Raw genomic sequence first — 26,986 nt, 5'->3', positions numbered from 1 at the left:
GACCTTTCCTGACTTGCCATACAAATCAACCATTATCTCAGACTGTCTGTTACGAAGTAAATAGTAAGAAATGCATGTAAGCAAATGCAGGCAAAAGGCACTTGGAATACCAACACTGGTGTTATATTAAGGAGAAATGTGGAACCTTTCTAGTGGAACTTTGTAAGAGCAAATTTCTTGTGATAAATAATGTGTTTTTTTTTTTTAAGAGGGAGAGTGGGGAGGGGCAGAGGGAGAGAGAGAATCTTAAGCAGACTCCCCACTGAACATGGAGCCCGATGCAGGGGCTCCATCTCACAACCCTGGGATCATGAGCTGAGCCAAAACCAAGAGTCAGATGCTCAACTGACTGAGCCACCCAGTCGCCCCTAAGTAACGTGCTTTTTGAAAGGTAAAAAAGTTCTCAGCTTTCTTATAAAAACTTGTATGTTTAAGGGTACATATTGTCTATAATTGTACATATATGTGCAACATGTCTGTTACTCTAGCCTTGCTGTGGATGTTCCTGATGTCAGAGAGACCACGAGGCTGGAATCGTTTGAGTGACTTCTGCGATCCTTGTTGTTCTATTAACATACGTCGGTTTAGTGAGTGTCATGGAGAAGGTCTAATGAATGCCCTTTCTTGACTCCAGCGAAGCATGGGAATTGTGCGTTATACAGGACATAGGATTCCACAGTTCCTCGTAGGCATCAGCTAGTCCTGAGATTTTAGGATGGATGTGCTGTTTGGAGAAATGATTCCTACCCGAAAACTGGTTCTCTTAAAATTTTAGTCACAAGTTGGCTAAAATTTGAGGTAAATGAAGGAAGAAGGTAAATCCCCTTCTTCAGGGGGAGAAGACTTGAAGCATAGGTAAAAGCATCTTCCTGATTTGTTGCCTTTGCTCATGCTGTGTCTCCTTTCTGTAACATGACTCTTAATAAAGAATGGCAGTGTGACATAATTGGAATAAATTTGTAGAATTGTCTTTATGGCTAAACAACATTCTGTCGACAGTCAATCCTATTTTCTCCCAGCTTTCAATAAAATTGGTGTTTTTTTAACATAAAAAATACTATTTTCACTTCAAAAGGCACTATTACATGCAACCAATGAATCATTGAACACTACACCAAAAACCAATGATGTTTGGCTCATTGGCTCAATTAGCCAATATGTTGGCTAATTGAATTTAAATTAAAAATAAAAAAGAGGTACTATTTCAAGGTACTATTTACAATTAGAAATTTTAACCAAAAATGCCTTCCCAAAGTGGTGTATTTCTGACCATATCGTGACCAGGTACCTGGAGAGTGCCCAGGAAATGGGAGCCTTGTCACCGTCATCTGTCCCTTCCCAAAGGCGCATATTGCACTGGTTTTTGCCTGTAGGATGCGTATTTGTGTTTAAGTCAGGACAAGGACAATATAATACCATGGTAAATGTGGTGATGGATACAAAGATGAATAAGAAAGAGCTGTTGCTTCTAGAACCTTCCAGAGGGCCTCTGTAGAGCCCCATTTTTCCCACAGTCATTCCAAATATCATTCAAGGAATCTTTGCCCACTATTTTCATATCACGTAAATAGCAAATAATCGCACACCGTGGGTACAGTGTACTGAGGAGATCTGACAGGTCTCATGAGAGCACAGGTAAGGCATGCTGGCTGCTTGAGGGAGCAGCCATAGATCTTGTGCAGGAACCCCTCTTGCTTGGGTAGGCACACGGTTTCTCGGGATCACCTGCGAACTGGCTTCTGCCAGGTGGAGGGGCGAGGTCTCGCATGGGAGCTCTGCTTCCTTATCTGCAGGAGGGACCCTGTGATTGGACCTGGCGAAAAGGATTTTTTTTCCTTCCTGTTTCTCTTCCTCCTCCCTCACCTCCCTCAAGATTAATTGCCCTTCTTTAGTCTTACCTTTTCCTTTGGGATCCCTGCTCCTCCCTCCCCAGACCCCCCAGCCCTTCCCTTTGGCTTTGTGTCTACTCCTTTCTACCTAAATTATTAACGTTATCAGGATCTTTGTAGGGTTCTCTGAGGTTGTGAATGTCTTAATGAAAGTGATGAGCATGGATTTGACAACTGTTTGAGAAAAGATGTGACCTTGGAATCTGATTGTGATGAACAGCTGCTTATTACTGTGGCATTTAATCAAACTGTTAAGCTTTATTCATGAAATTTCAAGGACCAGATAATGGTCAGCGTCCTAAATATGTAAAAATTTTTATCAATCTGCCCCGATCTATGGATTTTGAAGAAGCAGAAAGAAGTGAACCAACTCAAGCTCTGGAACTAACTGAGGATGATATTAAAGAAGATGGCATTGTCCCACTTCGTTATGTTAAGTTTCAGAATGTTAACAGTGTAACTGTATTTGTTCAGTCCAATCAAGGTGAAGAAGAAACAACAAGAATTTCGTATTTTAATTTTATTGGTACTCCAGTCCAGGCAACAAATATGAATGACTGAGGTGGGGGCAGAACGTGGGCTCTGTGCACACGAGCCTTGCTCCCGGACTTGACGCTGGTGCCTGGCTAGCTGGGACTGTCCCCGCACCCTGGGCATAGGGCAGGTCCAGCTAAATGCACAGAGTCTGAGAACTACTTGGGGATTTTGAGAAATGACATAGTTGTAAAGATTTTGGTGGGGGGGGGGGAGCGGGCTAGGAATATTTTTCTAGCACTTTCTGTTTTTTAATTCTTTTTTTAAATAGAATCAATTTTTTCTTTTTTCTTTTTAAAGATTTTATTTCTTTATTGGATAGAGAGAGAGAGAGAGATAGTGAGAGAGGGAACACAGGCAGGGGGAGGGGGAGAGGGAGAAGCGGGCTTCCCGTGGAGCAGGGAGCCCGATGCGGGGCTCGATCCCAGGACCCCGGGACCATGACCTGAGCCAAAGGCAGACGCTTAATGGACTGAGCCCCCCAGGCGCCCCTCTGTATTTTAATTCTAAGTAAGCTGCTCGTCTCAGCTCTATTTGTTAGTTCATTCACTCAGCTCTCTCAGTCATCGGGCACCACCAGTGGCTTTCTACCAGGAGGCACTGGACATTTTGTGAAGGGAAGCTTCTTACACCTGAGACAAGGGAGGCGAATGGCTGGAGTATCATCGCAGAATAAAGCAGGGTGATAACCAGAGGTTGGTTCCTCAGTTAGGCGGCATGTTCTGTGGGCGCCTTAGCAGATACAGAGAGGTGGCCACATAGCTCTACCTGGTGGTCAGGGGCTGGGGCATACAGATTCCTTAAAAGTTGAAGCAGAGGGGCACCTGGGTGGCTCGGTTGGTCAGGCGTCCGGCTCTTGATTCCATCTCAGGTCACGATCACGGGGTCCTCCTGGGACTGAGCCCTGCGATGGGCTCTGTGCTGGGTGTGGAGCCTGCTTAAGATTCTCCCCCCCCTCCCTTCGGCCCTCCCCTCCTGCTCGTGATCACACTCCCTTTCTCTTTCTCTCTCCAAAAAAAAAAGAAAGAAAGAAAGAAAGAAAGAAAGAAAGAAAGAAAGAAAGAAAGAAAGAAAGAAAGAAAGAAAGAAAGAAAGAAAGAAAACATAATAAATTAAAGATTCTCCTAACATACAACTGTTAACCATTCTTAGATGTACAGATATGTGGCCCTTACAACATTCACAGTGTTGTTCCACGGTTACCCTGTCTAGTTTCAGGGCATTTTCCATCTCCCCAAAAGGAAACCCCATGCCTAATTTTTTTTAAGATTTATTTATTTATTTGAAGGAGAGAGAGAGAGAGCAAGTGCACGAGCAGGGGCAGAGGCAGAGGCAGAGGGAGAGGGAGAGGGAGAAGCATGCTCCCGGCTGAGCAAGGAGCCTGACACGGGGCTCAATCCCAGGACCCCGAGATCATGACCTGATCTGAAACCCAGGAGTCAGACACTCAACCGACTGAGCCACCCAGGCACCCCGAAACCTCCTGCCCGTTAAGCAGCCTTTCCCCATTCTCCCTTCTCCTCAAGCCTGGCAACCACGAATCCGCTTTCTTTCTTTATAGTTTGACCTATTCTGAATGTTTTGTGGAAATGAAATCATACAATAAGTGACTTTCTGTGTCTGACTTTGCGTGGAGCTAACTCACGGCCTGCCCCCAGGGAAGAGCTGTTCTAGCCGTGAGGGGAGATCCCAAGGCCCTTTAAGAACGGCGTTCACCTGAGTGGACTCTGCTCTGGGGGCGTCCCGCTGCCTGGGCCGAAGGTCAGGTCAGCGTGGTGTGAGGGGCACCGGCCTCCTCCCGGAGAGTCTCTCTGCAGCAAGAGAAGGAGGGCGAGGATTGAGGGAGTGTGCAGCTTGCTGAATTTCCCTCCTGTCTTCCTCCCGGCGTGGACCCCCACTGTCCCGTGGAAGGGGTGTTCCTTTGCTTCTCTGCAGGTCCTCACCATTGTATAGATTTTTTCTGTGTGTGTGTGTGTGTGTGTGTGTGTGTGTGTGTGTGTGTGTGTTTATGGGTGTGAAACCCAGTGTTCCTTCCTGGGATGATTTGATTGATGTATGCACTGGAAACATCTTTAATAATTTAATGCCTGCTTCAAAGGAGATTACACCAAAAAGCACATTGCTTTTCATTTATTCATTACAGATCCGTCATAGCAGAATTTTTTTTTTTTTTTTTTTTTTTGGCCTGAGTTGTAGTGTCGTAGTAATAATAAATTGTGTTCTACACTGTGGATATTTTGAAGCATTATAAACCTTTAAACTCCTGTTACTGTCTTACTTAAATTGATCCAGTTGGTAGCGTAGCACCTTAATCTTGCATTTCGTAAAGCTGAGCTAACCCGATGCGGCTTCCTGTGATGACAGTGAGGTAACCATGGTGGGAAAGCGTAACAGAATGAATGGGATGCAAGAGTAATACTGCGTGTGTGCGGCGGCGCCCACAGTGGTGGGGAGAACAGAGCCTGCATTCAGGGCTGGGCGACTCCCTTCTTGGAGAGAGGTTAGCGTCTGTCCCAGCTGCCTGCCTGAAAAGAAGAAAAAAAAATGTATATGTGTTTGGGAATTGGGAGTGAAGAAAAAGCGTACAAGGAGAAACACAAAACTAAAATCTAAAAGCCAACTCATACGTTTTGCCACATTTCGGTATACGTCCAGATTTCAGGAAAGGAAAATAGACTTCTGTTGACGCAGAAGTAGCCACCTTACCAGACGTTAGCATGTTCTTGTAATAGGTTCTCAGAGAGACAAGAAACAGATAGATCGACATTCCTAAATGATCGCAGTAAATTTGGGGTTTTCTCTGTTATTGTCATTCAGTGTTTTTTATTATAAAATTCTGTATAACTTCTTTTTAAAACCAAAACCGAATGTTGCTCCGAATAGGGCGAGTTTAGGTACACTAACAGTTTCTAGCAGGGTGATAGACAATTATCCAATTCTCAGAAATAATCTAAAAAGAACTCTGCTCCTGTTGGCCGTCAGTGCTGTAGTATTTCTGGAGTTTTGTTATGTAATGCTTCGGGGACTCTGCCTAGCCATCTTTATAACGTTCCCTCGCTGGATCACACCAGAAGTCTTTAATAGAAATCCAGAAATGTTTTGTTCTCAGGTCGGTAATTCTTTCAGCGTTAAAAGAAATGCTGCATATTGCGGAGTCACACCTTTTCCAGCCGTTGAATGGACATGCGAGTGTGCTTGCCGCGGTGACTATGTGAAGTAGAAGCTTCTCGTGGTATTTCTTTAAGGAAGGACACCAGGACTTGGGGGCAAACTCTCGCCTGGGGTTCAAATCCTTGCCTTGCGGTGGTCGCCGCCGCGTGATGCTGAAGGTGTTGCGCGGTTTCTCCTTTTCCTGATGTGTGTGCGGGACATAAGAGGCGTACTTTTGCAGGGTTGCTGGGAGGGTTTCACGGAATGATGAGCACGTAAGCGCAGAGATGACACTCAGCACCGATGGGAGCTGGGGGCTCCGTGGATGGACCCCAACTGCACACAGCATTCCCGCAGGCTTGCATCGGTTGCCATGACCAAGACCAGGTGGCAGGCTGCCACGCCCACCACGAGAGAGGCCTTTCCTGACCCACGTGCTGGGCACTTCTCTGCGTGGGCCATGTTACAATGTGCCCTGTGACCACCCAGCTCTGAGCTCCTTGGTTCCTGTTCTGTTTGTCTCTGAATGCCCAGCATCCAGAGTCCCGCTCAGCACAGATGGGTACTCCAGGCCTATTCATGAATCGCAGTGACCGCGCCTTCCACGTGTCTTTTAGGGCCGCACAGTGAGTCTCCCCCACGTCCTTCAGAGTCCCTAAGAAAGGAGCTTGTGGTCTCTGGGCTTGAGAGCCCCCCCTCCCCGGCCTTTGCTTGGCCTCTCATGACATGTGAGTAGGAAGCCGCCCACAGTGATTCTGAGTCGGCTCCCTGTTCTAGCTCTTTCCCATCTGCGGTCCCCTCTCTGCCCTAGGGTCCAATTGAGGAAGCCCCCCTCAAAGGCCTTGCTGCTCAGGGGTGCATCCACACCACCTTTGGCCCCGGACATTTCCTCTCCCCTGCTTTCATGGGGACAGCGCGCATCTTCTTGCTCAGCGGATTCTTCCTTGGCTTATGAGCGTTCTCTGTAGAGACAGTGGGACAGCGGTGTGGGCATGTGAGCATGCTGCTTTTCCTCTTGGAAATTGGAAAAATCACCTTCATTCATTTCAGTCTTATACATCCTTCCCAAGCATTGTAGCCTCCAATTCATAAATCTTTGTCTTTTCTCTTAGCTCCATCTGGCAGACCCACCCCCCGACATGCTCATTTCTGTCCAGCATTTGGCCTTCCCAAGGGTCTCACCCTGGGCAGCAAGCTTAGGGATTGCAGGGGCCCCACACTGTTTGACGTTAAGCATCCAAATGGAAATGTGGAAGACCCAGGCTCACTTGTACTATGATTTAAGCTGCATGATGGCAAACACCATGGTTATTGGACTATCTTAAGAACAACTAATTTTTTTCTTTCATTTTTTTTTTTTTTAAAGTGTATCTTTGATACCATGCGGTCAAAACTGAGACTCTACTTTGGCAGAATATAAGACTTCACGGTTCAACTCTTTTCCTCTTCAAAATAATGTTGTGTGGAGTTTTGCCCTGAACTTTTGCTTCCACTCTGTTTTGTTTCTTTTTTTTCTTTTTTCTTTACTTCCAAAAATGGAGAGTATTACGTTAACTTTTACAAGAAGACCATTAAGACCTCATAACAAGCATTTGAACAGTTTGAGGAGAATGGACTTCCAGAGCTGGAAGGGGGGATGGTCAGGGTGAATTGCATCTGAGACCTTCATTTTACGGGTGCTGGAGGACCATGTTGACCTGTCCAGTGTCAACCAGAAAGAGGCAGGTCTAGGGTCCTAACTTAGAATAAATCCTGTGTTCTTTCTATACTATACTTTAAAAGAAAAGCTGTTATTTTATTGCAGGCAGTAAAAAATCTAAGGGCTCCAGGACAGAGTATGTCCTACAAATGGGAAGCGACTCTAGTGTTTTCTTAGGATGTGATGTGCCAGGTACAGTGGTAGGCACTGCATGTAACTTCTCTCATTCATTCCCCCCCTGGATGTTTTATTATATTCTCATGTTACAAGTGGGCACTCTTCTTATGTGACAAGCAGTGAGGTGACAGCCAGTAAGTGCCTGGTCAGGGCTTGAACCCGGGTTATTCTCCAAAGTCTTGGTTCTGGAAGTCGGCCTTCTGCTGTCTCTTAAATCAGATTTACATGTATCCAAATAACTTGGAAAATGCCTAATTTGAGCTCATAAATTCTTGAGCACTTCTCATTTTTATAGAAAGGACGTAGAGTTTCTTGGCCTTGGACCTGCACGACCGTGTTTGTGTTCTGAGATATAGTGTGAGCCCCCAGGCATTGTGTGGGCAGCGGTCCACCTTTGGTCCTAGAAAGCCTGGCTTCACGCCCTGGTACCACCACCATTGCCCTCTTTCTGTATTTAGAGAGCTAAATATGCCCGAGGCAGTCGCGATGAGGAGGATGACTTCTCCACAGAGACTTTTTTTTTAACCTCCTCCCCTGGGCCGGACGCTCCGCTCTATATTGGCCAAAGGCCCTGCAGTCTGGCTTCGTCTCTGCCACGGGGCTTATGAGCACCAGTCCTGGAGTCACACACCTTGGTCCAGGCCTGGCTGTCCACGTCCGTACAGCGGGATCTTGGGCTAGATACTTGGTCTCTTTGTACCTTAGTTTTCTCACCGGTAAAAGGGGAATAATACCAACCTCACGGGATTGTTGTGAGGAGCAAAGGAGGAAAAATCCTTGTGAAGAGTGGCATTCAGTAGGTGCTCAGGAAAGGTTAGCACATTATCTGCTGCAGAGCACTCTGCACGTGTGAGGAAGTTTTACGTGACTGTAGGATAATCATCATCACGTTGTTATAACGTGCAGTGGAAAATCTCTGTTGCCCTGCTTGCTTTTATCCATTGTTCATTCTGACCCACCAGAGGCCAGCGGAAATAGTAGATGAGGAAGAAGATGGAGAAAAAGCAAACAAGGATGCAGAGCAGAAAGAAGATTTTTCGGGAATGAATGGTGAAGTTGAAGAAGGAGGAGAGAAGGAGACTACAGATGCCTCTGAGCAAGTCGGGGGGCTCCCGGATCACAGTGAGGAGCCGGCGGCTCCCACCCGCGTTAACGGGGGCACCAATGAAGAAAATGGCGAGGAGCTGGATCAGGTTAATACTGAGCCTCAGGAGGCAGTGGATGAGGAAGTAAAGTCGCAAGGAGCTGGCAGTGGACAAGATGAGGTATTTCTATTGCTTTTGCTCACTTGTGTTCATGTGTGAATGTGTGTGTGGTGCACACGCCCATGCACTTAGGGAATTATTCAAGCACTTAAGAGTTACACTGGAACCACTTACTGTTGAGCAGGGAAGGACTCAATACCATTTACTTGACTATATTATTTCAGGCACTTAAAAGTACTGTCATCCATCTGTCAGAGAATCCACGCATTGTCCTGTCATCCACCCATCCGTCCACCCATCCACCCACTATCACCATCCCATCCACCCACTAATCACCCAGCCATCCATCCATCTGTCCATTCATCCATCCATCTACCCACCCACACATCTACCCACTCACCTACCCAGCCATACACCCATCCACTCGTTCCCCATCCACTCATGCACCCACTCATCCACCCACTCATCCCCCATCTACCCATGTACCCACTCATCCACACATCCACCCACTCATAACCATTTCACCCATCTACCCACTCATCCACCCACCCATTCATCCATCCATCCACCCACCCATTCATCCACCCATCCACCCACCCTTTCATCCATCCATCCATCCATCCACCCACCCTTTCATCCATCCATCCACCCACCCATTCATCCACCCATCCACCCGCCCATTCATCCATCCATCCACCCACCCTTTCATCCATCCATCCATCCATCCATCCATCCATCCATCCATCCATCCATCCCTTATCTCATTCTACAGAGTTTGCAGAGGCTCCTGAGAATGTATATAACAAATATACACAAATACAAATAATTTAATATCAGGGAAGGTACAGACAAGAAATGAACATGAAGGCCATGAGATCTAGACGTGAAAGAAAGAATATCCCCTCTGTCATGGATGACTTCTTTGTACTCTGGAGATGTTAAAGTTTCACTTGTTTAGTTCACAATAAATGGATTGATTGAATTAAGCATTTGATGCACCAGGCACTTAATAAGATATGGTTCTATTTGTTATACAGAGAGGGTAAGGAATTACATGGTAAAGCCTCCTTCCTAGCCTGTTTTCCCACCAGGGGCCCTGCAGCAGGATAGTCTCACATGCAGGCATTCTTCCAGAGGATGGATGGTTAAACTAGAGACTGATGAATAGGCTCAAGTTCAACGTCATATTGTAAGAGGTAGCCACAGCCTTCTTCCCATCCTTGAGAATGAAGCCTTCCTGTCTATCCCTCTGGGCAGGGTCCACCTCCCTCAGGCTGTAACCTCTCAAGTGGGCCTTGCTGTCTTCATTCCTAACACCCAGTGTCATGAGTGTGGTTTTCTTGATGATTTATTATTGACTCATCTGTTTTATTTTGCTTGGGGGGGGGGATCAAATTTAGTAATGGTAAAATAGCAAAACATTCTTGTGGCCAGTTTTTAATAACCAGCACAGAGTTGTCTGTAATCTGTTGTCTGTTTTATATGAAAACATTCTCAACATCTAAGTGAAAACACTCAATGTGTCTCCCATTTCATCTTTCCTCAAGGTGAGGGAATCACAGTTGTAGGCAGCCAGAAATTCCCCATATGCTATTCTACATTGTTACTGAAATTGAGCGAAAATTTGTATCCTGAAGTTGTTTGTAGCTAAAATTAGAAAAGGAAATCAGTCCATTACATGATTCCCTTTCCCTCAATAAGGAAACAAAATGAACTTCTCAAGGAATACACACACACACACACATACACACACACACACACACACACACTTTCTCAAGGGAAGCAAAATGGTTTATCTGGGGGTATCATCTGGAAAGCACAGTAACGTAGAGGACAGTATCCTCGTTGTCATGATATGGTAACTACAAGAGTCGGCTTCATGAAGCCCTTTGTTACTGTTGCCTTTGATGAACGTCTACAGCATGAAATCAAAGTGCAGATCCTATGTGGGACCCCGGTCATAAGCTCCAAGTATGTACTCTTTCAGTGCTTTAGGTTTTAATTCAGTTTTATAACCTGAAACAGTTGTACAGAAATGAAGGGACTGCCTGTCTTCCATTCTGTAAATTTTATTTTATTTATTTATTTATTTATTTATTATTTTATTTTATTTTTTCCATTCTGTAAATTTAACGTTTAAAAATAGGCCTCTTATAAGAATCGGGTCTCAGTCAAGATCAAGGTCATATAATGTGAAGTACAGGTCTTCCGGGGATGTACTGATGGCGAATCTAAACTTGTGGGGTTGCAAATGAACAAGTACCTGCTATGTGATGAGTTAGGGATGTTAACCCTGCAAATGCCGAAGCAGAGCAGTCACCCACAGAGAGACTGAATCTTACTTGACTCTTCTCTCTTCTAATGGCAAGGCATCTTGTTTTCATTCTCCCTCCGTTGCTCATTTGGGGACATTTGAAGTGTATCAAACATGCAAAAAACAAGATCCATAGGAATCCTAAATTATACATTAAAAATTAACTTTTTCAAAAGGATCATTTACTTCTAGAACGACTAAGGGTTCAGTTTGTGGTGTAACATTTTGTGCCCTGTAGCTGTTCTTAGGCAGTGTGCTGGGATGACAGGAAGACAGCAGGGAACATGGGAGAAACATACCACAAGCGACCGACATTCATTGAGCTGGTGCTCTATTTGAGACATTTCATGAGATAACAATGTGAAATAAGAGTCCCAGTATTTTTTTTTTTCCTTTTTAGAGCATAAATTATGGCCGTAGGGGCAGGGGCCTTGGAGCTAGTCTCCCTGTTCCCACTCGGGTGGCCCTTACGAGGGTCATGGAGCCTCCAGCCTTCCATGGAGCAGAGTTTGAAAACCAGCGAATTCCAATCCCATCCCCTTGGATTTCAGTCTCATGGGAGAAGGACACGTAAATGAGACAAGATCCTTGATACCATGAAAGAAGTCCGCGCACAGGGATGCACATGCCATTGGAGAAATCCTGCCTCTGTACTTGGTTTCCTTCCTGCCCTTATCTGTCTGATACTTGAGCGTACTTGGTACCATATTCACAAGGAATTTGTGAGCTCTAACTAACAGAAGAACAACTGGTATGGGGCTGGGTTAATGTGACATGAGGTAGAATTGCTGTACTTTTCTCTTTTCTCTGAAAATGCTGAAATGAAATGGTTAAATATGCTATTGAAAAGAAAAACTTAAAGTGAAATCAAGAAAAAGAAAATTGAGGGGCGCCTGGGTGGCTCAGTCGGTTAAGCGTCTGCCTTCGGCTCAGGTCATGATCCCAGGGTCCTGGGATCGAGTCCCACATGGGAGCTTGCTTCTCTCTCTGCTTCTTCCCCTGACTGTGCTCTCTCTCCTTTCTCGCTCTCTGACAATTTGAATAACATCTTTAAAAAAAAAAAGAAAAAGAAAAAGAAAAAAAATTGAGAAAAATAAAGCCTGCAGCACGAGCAGTGAGTCTGTGCTCTTGTGGTCCCAGGTCGAGCTTTTGTGCAAGTAAGGTATTGAGGATGGCATGTCCACTGGGTCATGATCAACTAGAATACAAAAGGGACGGGCCCAAGGAACTATTTTTAGTTGAATATTTATATGATTACCTGAAATACGGAGTCATTTTTTTTTCCCTTGTGAATTTTATGACCTTTGGGACTAAAGAGCTAAATATCTTTGTTTTGGTATCTTTTCTTCCAGGCTGACTTAGACCCTCAAAGACCACCAAGACCAGAAGTAAAAATCACGAGTCCACAAGAAAATGAGAACAACGAACAAAACGAGGACTATGCTGTCGTAGCATAGATAATTTTTTAAAAAAGAGAGTGTATTGATTATCAGGAAAATGAAGGGTTATAATACTTGAATAATGAGGATTTAGTTACTGCTGAACATGGTGTGACAATATTGAATACTACCTATGGAATTCTAAGATTGGAGGCTTAATGGAAAGACTAGATAATTTTGAGTAGCTACTAGGGGAGAGTGGCTTCTTTTCATGGGATATATTTGTAAAAGTCATTTAGAAAAATTAAGTAAGAGGGATAGAGGGACAGTTGCTCGGGATGACAATTGGCCACTTGTCTTGGTAAGCGATGAAAAAGGTTAGGACCACACCTATTATAGACTTGTCTATAAATTTAGAAGTGAGGTTATTAGATGGAAGCTTATTCTAGAGCACTTATCTAGGAAGGCATAGAATTTTAAAGAGATGATAATAGGAAAGCATGTCCTTTTTTTTTTTAAAGCAACAAACTCTTGAATAAACAAATTGTAATTTAGTTTCAGAGATGGCAGTAGATTGAAATGTTTCCTTGACTTGTTGATATTCTTACCCTTCTTCCTCCTGATCCCAAACCCATCTCACACGAATTAAAAAGAGCACATTTTGGAAGGAGGAAGTCTCCATTCAGTGTGTTAGTGATTCATCTGGGCACCCCCCTCTCCCTTAAGTGCTTCAGGTTTTTCTCTTACAAGAAGAGAAGAGACGTGAGTTATGGCTTTAATGACACGCTCAGGAAGGAGTTTTACCATGGAACACCCAATTATAGTCATTGAGCCTGGCTGGATAGTTTGCAAGTTCTGATGTCCTCTGGATTTTCATGGATCTAGTCTCCTTCACCAATAATACCCATCTCTTCTCCATCATGCTACTGTGTTAGAAAACTCAATATTGGCTAGTCTAAAGATTGAATTCTCTCCAGATTTTTATAAAAGAACAACAACAACAAAAAAAACCCAAGACTGCATTTGACTTGTTTTGTGCCTTATTTCTATTAGGATTGGCCTTGTCATATTTTTGCCCCTAGGGATATCAGCAAATGTCTATTTTAATGGCCAGTTATATTTAGACTTTCAAGCAGATTCCTTCCTATATAATTAGAAGCCCTCTGATAGAAACTGTTGAAAAATGTTTAAATTGTCATGATGAAACCAGTTTCTTATTACACTTTTGTGGGCTAATTAAAAGAACTCACAATGGCCTTGTTAGGTATATATGGGGAAAACATAATTGTATGTTTTCTGAGTTTTTAAGAGATGACGCAGGTCTTCCTTAAATATAGAAATAGTTTATTTTTCTCATATTGAAGAATATTTTTGTTAATTGTGTAGATGTTATAAATTTGAAAGGAAACTTCTAGTGCTTTCGTAGAATTCATTATTAATCATAAGGTTAAAAGATTTTCTTCCCCTCCAGGTTTCATAACCAACCATTTGGAATAAAGGTAGTTATATCAAGCACTTAATAATACTACAGAAAATGAATGTATTTTTTTTCCTAGCAGCTATTTTAATATTTTCTACAAATAGGAAACATAAATGGAGACTATAACGTAACAGTATTGGAAAGAGATGGTGATATAAGGGTATATTGATCTGGGAGGATGAATTGTAAATGGGTGTTCTATATTTCTGGTATAAAATCTAGATTGTGCTTATTACAGGTAGGCTTATTTTTTTTCAAAGGGGACAATATGAAACGCTGTAAACTACAAGCAACAATCTTGTGTTGCTAGGGAGATAGGCTAGCTGGTTTTTTGATGTTAAATTCCCGTGCCATTACTGGGCCTGGGGTTAATGATGTTCAATAGTTTATAGAAATCAGGAATTAAATGCAAGAAATTATAACTAATTATCAAGGTGATTCTTTTAGTTTTCTTTCTTTAATGAGTTTCTCTTTTTTCCTTCTTTAAAAGAGATCTTGTATTTTTTTTTTTTTCTTCTGTTCCTCATTATACTATAAAGCTTAGGTTTTCAGGACCTTTTTAAGAGTCATCTCAATAATTCCAATGTTGTTTTACATGAACAACAAAATATACAAACACTTCAGGAAGATGACAGGCCACAGTTAACTATAGCAAAAAATGGAAAAAATCAGGATATAATTCTTCTCTTGGATGTGCATATTTTACCACCTGTTGACAAGATATATTGTGACCTAACTTGAGGGGATGAACAACAACTCATCACCTTAAAACTGTTTGTAAGCACATACTACTAAAAAAGAAAAAGAATGAAATATGTTGTCTAACCAAGGGAAACATCATTCACAGAGAATGGGAAGTGTGAACATCATTTTGAGGATGACATCAGCACGAAGAAGGAGAGCTGACTCACCCCCCATGTGTGGACGTGTTCTCTGTGGGAGTCGTGGTCTCCGTGGCAGGTTAGCTGCACCAGTTAAGCTGGACTCATGGACAGATCTGGGGAGCATTTATGTGAGTGAGCAGAAGAGATCTTGGGCAGGCTGCAAGTATTGTTTCCAGCAGAGAGGATGCTGTGACAAACTCACGTAGCTCTGATGTGCTAGCCAGTGGAATGCTTCTCCATGTCAGCTCTTTGTGAGGCTGTGGGTACAGACCCTCTCGTTCTAGTTTTATGGAACTCGTTTCTCAAGCTTAATTGGGTTGTAAGACATTCGTAAACAACTGGTTGCTTAGTTGAATTGGAACATTAGAGTTTTGCAGCGCAAAATACAGTTTTAGCTAACATCATTTTCATGCTAAGGACATCATCTCGCTCAGTATCTTCTGTTCAGTATCTGTTGAGCATCTATGGATTTCTAGTTACACAGCATGACATTATGGCCGTATGATAACTTTTTACTCATTGTTTTTCTCTATAGCCAGAGAATGACTCTCCACTTATTAAGACATTGCTTTTCCCCTTATGTCTTCTGGGGAATATTCAAATGCCAGACTCACAGGAAGAACATGATACTCTCATGCCTCCCATTTTATTCTGAGAGTGTTGGTTCCTGCTGTGGTCTGTAAAGGCAGAACCATCCCATCTCTATGTGGCTCAGAGTCCATTAGATAGCTCTGCGGGCTCACAGTTGTGAAGCCATACTAATGTGAACTTATTCATGCTAGCTTTTCCAGCGTATAGCTCATAAACCAACATCCTGGAAAATTTCGGTAAATGACCTATCTTACACACAAGGGATAAAGTTCATTCACCTAGGAAATATCTGTGTATTCAAAATTGTGGCCACAGAACATCAGGAAGGCTTCTTTGTGTTATTAACTGACTCTCCTAAAGAATTAGCTCTGTCCTTTCACTTTTGCTCAATAAGTAGCAACGCAAAATTTTTAAAAGCAGATTAAATTACTAAAGAGAAAGCATCCCATGTGAACTGTTGCCAATTTGAACAGAAAGAGAATATATAGATATTCACATATACATATCAAATACTTATACAGATGCACTCACACACTTTATTGAATGGGCCTCCTCAGGCATTGCGTTATTAATAGAAGAAGACTCTCTTTGAGAGAAGCAATGTGTAAAGAGAGGAAATGCTAAGAAATGATCTATATCATGGTGCTTTAAAAATTGTTTCCTGTAGGATTTAAAAGATTTAAAATTTTCAAAGTAAGAAAGCTACCGGAATTCTAATGAAAAGTTTATTCTATGAAGGAGTGATTGCAGATAGATAGATAGATCGATCATCATGTTTTCCTGACCTAATGGCAGAGTACAGTCTCTTAGCTCTTTGTTACCAGACTTAACTACCATATGCGTTAGGTGCAGAATATTTCACACCAACAGGGACTCTGTCAAAGGTTATCACTGTTGGTGAATATATGTACATGATTTACAGGAATGCACAGAGGACTCTCTTTGGTACCAAGTAGCGAGGTGCACTGCAAATAGAATACAAGACTGACTTACTATTTTACCATTTTATCTATAATGTTCTAGTTCAGTACAGAAGCTTTGTAGTGTCCTTGAGTGACTGTCATATCCTGGAGTTGCAACACTTTCTTGTTTTCTTTTTCCTTTTTTTTAAGGTTAGTCTGTTTTTCTAAGGTGACAAGCATGTACAGTTCTTTGTTATTAAATATCAATCTTGTAAATACTCTAAGATTCTTTCTTTCCAGAAATTATCCCAGGATGGAAATGGGTCTGATTTTTGTTCTTAGCACATAAAATTTGCATATTTCCTACCATGAAATCTAAGGGACTCGGAGAGAGCATGAAAGTGTGTCCCCACATGTTGATGAAGAAGGAAACCTTGCTTTGGAAGAGGTATGACATCCTGTAAAATATGGGGAATTAGGAAAGGATTTTAAAATATCTGGATAACTGTAAAGCATTTGTAAAATCAGGAGGTAAGTAATGGAGCTCCGTTGACTTAAGCCAACAACAGACTTAGCTTCAATCTACAAATGGGACCACATGAATTCTCTGTAGTTTCTCTGTAGTTGATCAGTTTAAACCACACAGTCTAATTGAGTGACTGAGTTATTGCCACAAATGTCATGGCAAGTGGGAAGAGGGAATGACCATAGTGCGTATCAGAAGAAGTCTGGAGAAAACTCACCCTGGTTTTTGCTTCGCTCCTTCTTTTGTGCCTTAAATCCTTACTATGTACAATGCTAATGGGTGATTATTGATGTTGTAAGTAAAAGTTAAGTTGTGCTTATCATTTTTATGTGATTTATGTTTAGAACTTCTCTTTGTAAGGAAAATTATTTGTGCTTTGATCAAATTATGAGCATTAATTTTTTTTTTAATTTCTGTATCAGTGCTCATTCTGAAATATGGAAGTTTACTGTATCTCTTGAGTAAATAGATCTTTGTTTTATTTAACTAAAATGTGTCTGGCTGTTTTATTGTTTGTTTATGATGTTGTGTGGTTATATTTCATTTCCCAATTCTCTGCATGACGTTTTTCACAAATGCAGTAGAAACTTTTTCATTTAAACCATGTGGAAATTCAACACACAAAGCGATACTTCTGTTTCTATTTGGCATGAATATTAAGCTTCATTATGTAAAGAAAAATTGTTTACATCTTCATATACATGTTGTTTAGTTGATGAAATTTTCAGGTATATTAAAAAAAAACATGGGTTTTTCTTTTATGAAATGGTATTAGGGATACACAGGTCCAAAGTTTTTGTTATGTGATAAATAAAGACATCTTTAAAAACAGAACAAATTGCCCAACTTACACATATTTTGTGTAGATATGGGAATAAACTTACAATTTTGGTTTTTAAACTTACAGTTTTACAAAGAGGTTAGCCAAAATTCGGCTTCTGGTTGTGGGTGAGTCAACTGCTTTCATTCTACTAAATTAAAGTCATTTTATGCTTTCCCTTCATGTTTGAGAAACAAAGGTCGTTAAGTACGAGCATTTTGCCTTCTTGATATGTAATAACAAAATATGTGGGTTGAGGTACCACAGCTGAGGATAATACCTGTTGAGTAGTTGGCCCAAGTATCTTTGTTATTCTATGAGAGTGAAAAAAGAAACCTCACCAATAAAGAAGGCATCTGGATTGCCAAAGTCAAATCTCCTTACACACTTCCCACAACCAACAATGATTGTCATTTCTACAAGGTATTGTAAAGCGACTAGCCATGCACTGCTTATAAAATTCTTACGAGAATAAACATACAGCTTTTCTGAAGGTTTCCAAGTGTTTGTCTCCCCCCGCCGCCTGTGGAACCTTAATCTCTTAAATGTTTGTTAGGATCTCTCAAATGCCCGCACAAACTCAATCTTCCCTTGAGAAAAATGATGCAGAGACATCCTGCACTTCTCTTTCCATTTGTTATTGGTTTCATAATAACAAAAATGATTTTAAAATGCAAAACAAAAACAATACACATCAGCTTTAAGACTCGAGGCAATGCCCCTTGGTTTTACTGTATTTGTTCTTTGTGGGTACAGGGAAGCATGAGGTTTACTGTGGTTCTCCCCTGACTCTGGCTGCTAATTTATGGGTGTGTCTTCCTTCTCTTTGAATCTTTGTGGTTTCCCTGAGCAACCTCACATGCAGTCATGATCTTAACAGTCACCTCTCTACTTGTGACTCCCAGAGCTGGCTCTCCAGGCCAGGTGTCTTCTGCATGGGAGCTCCAAACCTGGGCATACAATTCTCAGTTGGATACCCCCCGTAGTTGCCTCAAACCCAAACATTCCATTTTCTTGAAAATATATTTATTTTTAATTTTTTTATTGTTTCTGCGAGTGGCCAGCAGGGCAGGGAAGCAAAACCAACATATTTCTTTTTCTTTTAAGTTTTTGTTTTAATTCCAGGATATTAACATTCAGTGTTGTATTAGTTTCAGCTGTACCACATATTGATTTGACACGGGTATACATTACGACGTGCCCACCGCAGTAAGTGTAGTTACCCTCTGTCGCCGTACAAAGTTATAACAGTATTATTGACTGTATTCCCTATGCTGTACTTTACATCCCATTAGCACCATTTATTGAACATGCTGTCCTTTCCCTCATCGATTGGTAGTGGGAACGATACCAAGTTCCCATGTGTTTTAGGGACATTCTTGGGTCAAGATTGGAGGAGAATCCTATTATGGACTGAATAATCTTCCCCCCACCCCAAATTTGTATGTGGAAATCTCCAACCCCAATGTGGCTGTATTTGGAGATAGGGTCCTCATGGAGGCATTTACGGTTAGAGGAGGTCATAAGGGTGGGCCCGCAGGACAGGTGTCCTTACAAGAAGAGAAGAGACGCGAGTTTCCGCTCCTGGCTTGCTCACGCAGAGGAAAGGACAAATGAGGACACAGTGAGAAGCTGTTCTCTACAAGCCAGCCCTCTATTTGCCTCTCCGGAAACCAGATCCGCCAGCACCTTGATTAAGGACTTCTACCTCCAGAACGGTGAGAAAATAAGTGTCTGTTGTTGAAGCCACCCCATCTGTGGTGTCTTGTTACGGCAACTGAGCAGAAGAACACAGATCCCTTCTTGCTGGGTCCTGAATTATGTAATAGGATTTTTTTTTTTTTTTGTCAGTGAATATACAGGAGAAAATACTAGTTTAGAACTTTTATTTTCAACAAATTCTCTTTATACTCAAGATAACATTAATTTTGTATCCTATATTATCCACATTTGTTTTCTAGGCTACTGCTAATGAGCCCCTTTCCTTAGAAGAGTATGAGAGGCTGCCTCAGTGGAGACGTGGATCCAAGGAGGCTCTGCCCAGGGTCAAGCTCCCCACAGAGAGTCTGGGTGCTGCTTCTCCACCCATGTGGTGACTATTCTTTTCTTTTATATCCAGAATGGTTGACAAGAGTGAGATGCAATGGAAAACATGTCTCATCTAAGGTATTGAAAGGCAGGCTTCCTCCCTAATTAAAAAAAAAAACAAAGAGCAAGTATGCAAAAATGGTCATGACAATGTGCTCATTAAAAAGGCATGTGATACTCCATGCTTGAAGTCTTCTCTTTCCCAAAACTTTTAGATATGATCTCTCTCTCTCTCTCTCATTTTTTTTTTAAATATGTGATCTCTTGGGACAGGAATCTCTTGGGTCCAAGCCTTGGAGGTACCTAGCTCTCCTGTGACTGTGTATTAAGTTCTTGTGTCCATAGATGAAGGAAGCATGTTTGTGACAAATAGCCTATTTGTCTGTTTATAGAGGAGGGTCTGTCCATAGGTTGTCTGGCCTCATGTTCTGCTTCCCTTCTGTTCTGTTGAGCTCCCTATGCTGAAACTTCATTTTTAAATAATATAGCTTTATAATAAGAAGGGATGTTTGGTTGCACGAACCCCCAACTCCATTCAAAACTATCTCAGCTCTTTACTGTTTCTTAGACATTTATAGGCTAAACTTGTCAGGATCCATGAAAAGCTCTGTTGAGATTTTCATTAAAACTACATAGGGTGATGGGTATTAAAGAGGGCACGTACTGCATGGAGCACTGGGTGTTATACGCAAACAATGAATCATGGAACACTACATCAAAAACTAATGATGTAATGTATGGTGATTAACATAATAAAAAACTACATAGATCTTTATAATATCGAGATAGATATAAATTTGAAGTTTTCATTTATCCAGGACTTTTAAAAAATCCAAAAATTTGCATACTTTTTACTGTAAAGGTCGCGAACATCTTTTAATATATTTATTCCCAGAGAGTTTATAATTCTCTGGCTATTGGGAATTGAATAATTTTTTAAAGTTATGTTTTCCAATGATATATTTATGATATTGAGGGATGTCATTGATTTCTGTAAATTGATTTTGTATTTAGCACCTTGCTGAACTCCCTTATTAAAAGTAGTTTGTAAGTTTCTGTGGGATTTTTAATGAAGACTATCATGCTGTGTGCAAAACTAACACTTATTCTTTTTCTGTTCCAATTCTAAAATAATTTTTTCTTTCCTATTCTTATTGAACTAGCTAGAGCCTCCAGCACATCTTGAATGGAAGGGACAATAGTGGATATTTTTGTCTTTCCCTGATATTAAGGGAATACTTCTGGTATTTAACATTAAATGTAACATTTGTTTATATTTTTGGTAAGTATCAAGTTAAATTTCTCTTTCACTTGTAGTTTCCTAAGAAGTTGTTTTATTTGCGAACTCTGAAAGGATGAGCTATGAGTGATTTTTATAAAACTCTGCATCTATTAAGATTTTCATTCTTTTTTCTCTTCAGTTTTTTTTCAATGTTGTGAATTACCTTAGTTTTTTTTTTTACTAATGTTAAGCTGTTACTACCTTCTTTTTTTTTAGATTTTTTTTTTATTTATTCATTTGAGACACAGACATACAGAGAGAGAGAGAGCATGAGCAAGGGGAGAGGGAGAGGGAGAAGCAGGCTCCCTGCTGAGCCAGGAGCCCGACATGGGGCTCAATCCCAGGACCCTGAGATCATGACCTGAGCTGAAGGCAGACGCTTAACTGACTGAGCGACCCAGGCACCCCATGTTACTACCTTCTTAGGACAAATAGTAACTGGTAATATGTACATGCATTTTTATACATTGAGGGACTTGATTTGCAAATACTTAGGATTTGTATGTCTATGTTTGTACATGGAATTGAGCTCTTTCGATTGAGTCTCATATGACCTTTTTCTGGTTTTCCTCTCAAAGATAGAATTCCTTCCTAAAATAAGGAGGACGCATTTCCCTCCTTTTCTGGTTCACTAAACATTTTGCTGTTGTGGGTCATCATCTCTTTCTTGAGGGCTTGATTGCTTTTAAAACTGCCCACCCCTTGTATTGTGTGTGTTTGTGTGTGTGTGTGTGTGTGTGTGTGTGTGTGTGTGTGTGTGTGTGTTTGAAGTTGTTTCGTTTTGTTTTTTAATTTAATTTATTTAGTGGTTACATGCCTAATAGATTTTCTGTTTATTGAGTCAAATTGGCAATTTATCTTTAGCTAGAAAATTGTTCATTTCCTTCATGTTTCAAGTTTGTTTGCCAAAGCTATTTATAGTATTCTTTTAAAACATTTTAAAACTCTTGTCTAAATGTTGTCATGTTCTCTCTTTTTTTCATTTCTAGGATTGTTTATATCTCCTTTTTCTTCCTTGTTCACTATCACCAGATATTTGTTTTTATTAATGTTTTTTTTTAAATACCCAATTTTCTGATTCTCTATACTCTTTTTTGGTTTCATTATTGCTCTCGATTCTTATCCCTCATATTTCCTTTCCTCTGTTTCCTGTGTGTTTTCCATAACTCCTTAGGTCGAATGCCTTGCTAATCATATTTTAGGCTTGATTCATTTCTAATGTGTGCTTTTGTGGCTGTCCATTTACCAATATGTGCCGTATTCCCTATAACCGCAAGTTCCAATATAAGTTATTTTTTATTGTCATTTGGCTCTAAATAGTTTTTGTAAGTTTCTCTACTTTCCTCACTGACTCCTGGGTCAGTGGGCATGGGCAGGGGATGCTATTGGCGCCCCATCCAGATCTATTTTACTTGGCCAGTGCATCCATCCACTGAGTGCTGTGAGTGTTGACTTCCTCTGAAGAAGTCAAACAGAAGCTGTCTTGCCCAGAAGGTCCCATTCTCACAGTGACGGCTTGCTGCCAATGACCGACTGACACGGGAGGAAATAACATGAGGCCCCCACCCCCATCCCCCGTCTCAAGATGACGCCAACTCGATGGTACAGTTTGTGCTCCAGACCTCTCCGTGGGATCAGGCTACTTTTCTGCAGGGCTACTGTCTTTACTTTCCCCTCCGCCCTCTCCTCTTTCTCTCACTCTTCTTCTCCCTCCTTCTATTGATCATACAAGAATCCTCTTCTCAGTTTCTGCATCTAGAAGATACAACCTAAGACGGGGGTACCAGAATAGCATGGGCTTGGGAAATAGATTTTTCGGGTGGAATTTTGGAGGAGGAGCACTCAGGAGCCAGACAGCAATGGGTGTCCCATGACTGGAGGTAGGTGGAGTTCTGATAGTCTCTGGTGTACTGGGTCATCTGTGGTAAGGTCGGAGGGCATGTAGGTGGAAGAGGGGTACTGGCTGGTGCAGTGTCTCTGGGATTTGAGAGGTACATGGGGGAAGTGGTTACACTAAGGAGGATGGCTGGAATTAGGTTGCTCTTGCTAAGTGCTCTTTGAACACTGAAGAAAGGAAATGACATGTTCAGGTCTGTTAATCAGCAATTTAAAGCAGAGTGTGAAATTCCAAGGGCCTCATTGGCAGCATTTAAAAGAATTCTTTCCTACTATGTTCAGAGGCAGATAGAGCCGAAGACCAAATCCAGGACGTAATGAGAGAAGAAGAAGTCAAAGAAGGCTGAATTCTCAGCCTAGGCAAGTGTCCTCTATGGCACTGCCAGGTCCTTAAATGGGGAAGGACTGGGAACCCAAGACCTGGTGTGGGACCACCAGGGTAGATGCAGTTGAGAATCTTGAACCTACTCTAGTTTCTCCTGAACCTTCTGGATCTGAAGAAATTACTCCCTCTTATTGGAAATTAGAGTCCCCCTTTGCTTGAATACTATGCAGAGGTCTCATTCAAGGGCAGACCATTTACTGGATTGTGCTTCCCATCTTGCAAGAACCTGGATAACATGGCTGCATGGAGCCTGGGGATGTTGGGTCAAGTCAGAAAGAATATACAGCAGGATGGAGAGCTTGCCAACTTGGAGGCATGCTCTGGTGACACAAGATTGAATTCCCCAGCACAGGCCCTGGGACACAGAACTAATATGCTGCTGGGATAGCTCTTGGAAGACTGGAAAAAGCACTGGTTCCAATTAAATGAAGTATAGGTGTCAGGCAGTCATGGCAGGCTATGGAGGAAAAAATAAAAAAAAAATACCTTGATGTGAGCATGCTAGAATAAGTCTCCTATGTAAGACATGAAAGTGTTAGGAGAGCTTGGAAGATATGCCACTTGTTAAGGTGATGAATGTGCTGGTGAGCACCAGCATTTTTTAGAAGCTCAGCAGTAGCTATATTTTGTAGGCTAGAATGGATGGTAGGAGATGCTGTTACAGAATTGGGCTTTGTAGCAACAATAAAGATGATGGGATCCCAGAATAACACTTAACCAAAGCAAAGCTGAAGTAATTACTGTTGTGGACAGCAGTATTGGATTGGCATCCATAGGACCCTGCCTTGCAGAATTCACAAGAATGATTAATAGGATAGGTGTTCCTAAAGGCAAGATAGATGGGCAGCTAACAAGGATGTTGCTTAATATATATGACTAAATGGAGTAAAGAATGAGCAGAAGGCTGAAGTTAGTTGCCCCAATAAATGGCCACAATCCTTTGCCTGGTTTTCAGTCTGTGCTATTTTTTTAGTCCCAGAACCAATTAACTACAGAGGCTAGGTCCTCATGGAGAAGGACCCTGAAACGCTGTGACATGGGCAGTTTGGTAATTTCCTCACTCCTTCCCCAAAAGGAACTATAGACGTGTACTTGGATAACCATACATGGAAGAAAGGGATATGCCAAGTACTTTGAGCACTGTTGGATACAGGTTCCAAGTTGACACTGATTTTTGGGGACCCAAAGTGATATCCTGGCCCCCTCTATCATTGTAGAGACATAGGGGAGTCAGATCATACATGGAGTCCCAGCCAAGGTCCATATCACAGTGGGTCCACTAGGTACACAGACCCACCCAGGGTCATTTCCTCAGTCCCAAATAAATAATTAGACTGACCGTTCCCAACCCTCACCTTGATTCTTATGACCTGTAGAATGGGAGTTATTACAGAGGGAAAGGCCAAGAAACTTTCCTTCCAGGCCAAGAGAATAAATATCACATGTTGAGAGAATGACGGAAATCAGTGCTATTCTTAAAAATTTAAAGGATGCAAGGGTGGTAGCCCCATTATATCCCCATTTAATTTACTAGGCCTGGCCACTGCAAATAGTAACAATAATATACTACCACCATGTAACAAATAGCCCCAATTCCAAAAGCTTGTGTCAGATGTAGTATCTTTATTAGAAAAGATTAACACACCCTCTGGTACATGGTATGTACCTGTATTGATCTGGCATATGTGTCCTTTTCAATACCAAATAAGAAGGAGAATCAATTTGCATTTCTATGGGCTGGTCAAGCGTAAACATTCGTGATCTTACTAAAAGGCTATGTTATTTCTTTGGCTATCCATACTACTGTTACAGCTCTTTTTTGGTGAGTGGTTGGCTGTATCTTATTTCATCCTTTTACTTTCAACCTCTCTGTGCCATTATAAAAGTATCTTTTGTCAATGGCATATAAATGGATTTTTAAAAATTCAATCTATGAATTTTGTGCTTAAAAAGGGAATTTACTTTCTTTACATATATTTTTACTTCATTGTATGATCTCATTTTGATATATCTATTTTTCATATTTACTTTGTTTCCTAATTCTAGAAAATTCTCAAAGAATGTCTGGAAAATTCTCAGTTTTACCATTCTAAATAATACCTTAGTTCCATTCTATATTTCCTGTCCTATAACTTTCCTTAGATATGTATTGGGCATTTAATTCATTTTCCAAGTCATGATCTTTCTTTATATTTTTACCCATTTATATTTTATGCTCATTTATGGGTAATTACTTCAGATATTTCTTCAGTTCCCCAAATCTTTCCCTTTTTTAAAAGATTTTATTTATTTATTTGAGAGAGAGAGAGAGCATGAACAGGGGGAGGAGCAGAGGGAGAGGGAGAAGCAGACACTCTGATGAGCAGGGAGCCTGACTCGGGCTCCATCCCAGGACCCCAGGATCATGACCTGAGCTGAAGGCATAGGCTTAACCAACGAACCACCCAGCTGCCCCTCCCCACATCTTTCTTTAGCAGCATCTAACCTACTGGATTTTTTTTTTAAGATTAATGACTATGGTTATAACATTTATTAATCTGCATGCACTCAACATAGCATATAAATATATAAAGCAAATACTAACAGACTGAAGGAGAAATAGACAGCAATAAAATAAGAGTAGGGGACTTTAATAACCCAGTCTCAACAACAGATAGATCATCCAGCCAGAAAATCAACAAGAAAACAGCAGCTATGAACCATACTTTGAACCAAATGGAGCTAACAGACATACACAAAACATTCCATCCAAGAGAAGCAGAAATCACATTCTTCTCAAGTGTGCATGGATCTTTCTCAGAATAGATGATATGTAGGCCACAAAACGAGTCTTAACAAATTTAAGAAGGTTGAAATCACATCAAGAATCTTTTCTGACTACAATGGTAGGAAACTAGAAATTAGGAGGAAAAATTGGAAAGTGCAAACGTATGTAGAAATGAAGCAGCACTGCTAAACAGCCAATGCATCAGATAATCAAAAGGGAAGTCAAAAAGTATCCTGAGACAAACAAAGTGGAAACACAACATACCAAAACTTATGGGATGCAGCAAAAGCAGTCCTGAGGGAATTTTACAATGATAAATGCTTACATTAAGAGAAAAGAAAGATCTCAAACAACAGCTTACACATCAAGGAACTAGGAAAAGGACAACAAAATAAGCCAAAAGTTAGCAAGAAGAAAGGAAATAATTAAGATTAGGGCAGAAATAAATGAAATACACTAGAAAGACAATAGGAAGATCAATGAAACTAAGAGCTGTTTTTGAAAATATAAACAAAATTGACAAACCTTTAACCAAACCAACCAAGAGAAAAGGAGAAACTCAAATAAGGTGGTAAAAGTGGAGATATTACAATTGGTATCACAGAAGTACAAAGGACTACTATGAACAATTATATGTCAACAAACTGGATTACTTGGAAGAAATAAATATAATCCTAGACACATATAATCTATCAAGACTGAATCATGAAGAAATGGAAAATTTGAATAGATAAATAATGACTAAAGAGATTAAAGCAGTAATCAAAACTCTCTCAGCAAAGAAAAGCTGAGGACAGATGGCTTCAGTGGTGAATTCTACTAAATATTTAAAGAAGAATTAATGCTAATCCTTCTCAAACTCCTCCAAAACATTGAAGAAGAGGGAACACTCCCAAACTCATTTTATGAAGCTGGCATTACTCTCATACAAAAGCAAAATGAGGACAATACAAGAAAAGAAAATTGTAGGCCAATAATGTCTGGTGAACATATATGCAAAAATCCTCAACAAAATAGC

The 26,986-nt window shown here is 41.1% G+C and overlaps 1 protein-coding gene across 4 annotated transcripts in view; it reads left to right on the top strand.

The window, feature by feature from the left end:
- DCDC2 (doublecortin domain containing 2) overlaps nt 1-17,186 on the top strand; it is a 153,863-nt gene extending 136,677 nt beyond the window's left edge. For all 4 annotated transcript variants that reach the window (XM_027603635.2, XM_027603633.2, XM_027603634.2 and 1 more), the window contains 2 exons: nt 8,412-8,714; nt 12,321-17,186. In XM_027603635.2, coding sequence (XP_027459436.1) covers nt 8,412-8,714; nt 12,321-12,425 — 408 coding nt within the window. In that variant the 3' untranslated portion in view covers nt 12,426-17,186. The remainder of the gene's footprint in view (nt 1-8,411; nt 8,715-12,320) is intronic.
- The last annotated feature ends 9,800 nt before the right edge of the window (nt 17,187-26,986 follow it).

This window comes from Zalophus californianus, chromosome 7, assembly GCF_009762305.2.
Source record: "Zalophus californianus isolate mZalCal1 chromosome 7, mZalCal1.pri.v2, whole genome shotgun sequence".
Taxonomy (NCBI): Eukaryota; Metazoa; Chordata; class Mammalia; order Carnivora; family Otariidae; genus Zalophus; species Zalophus californianus.
The sequence above is the reverse complement of the archived record's forward strand: the minus strand, read 5'-3'. Positions and strand labels throughout refer to the sequence as shown.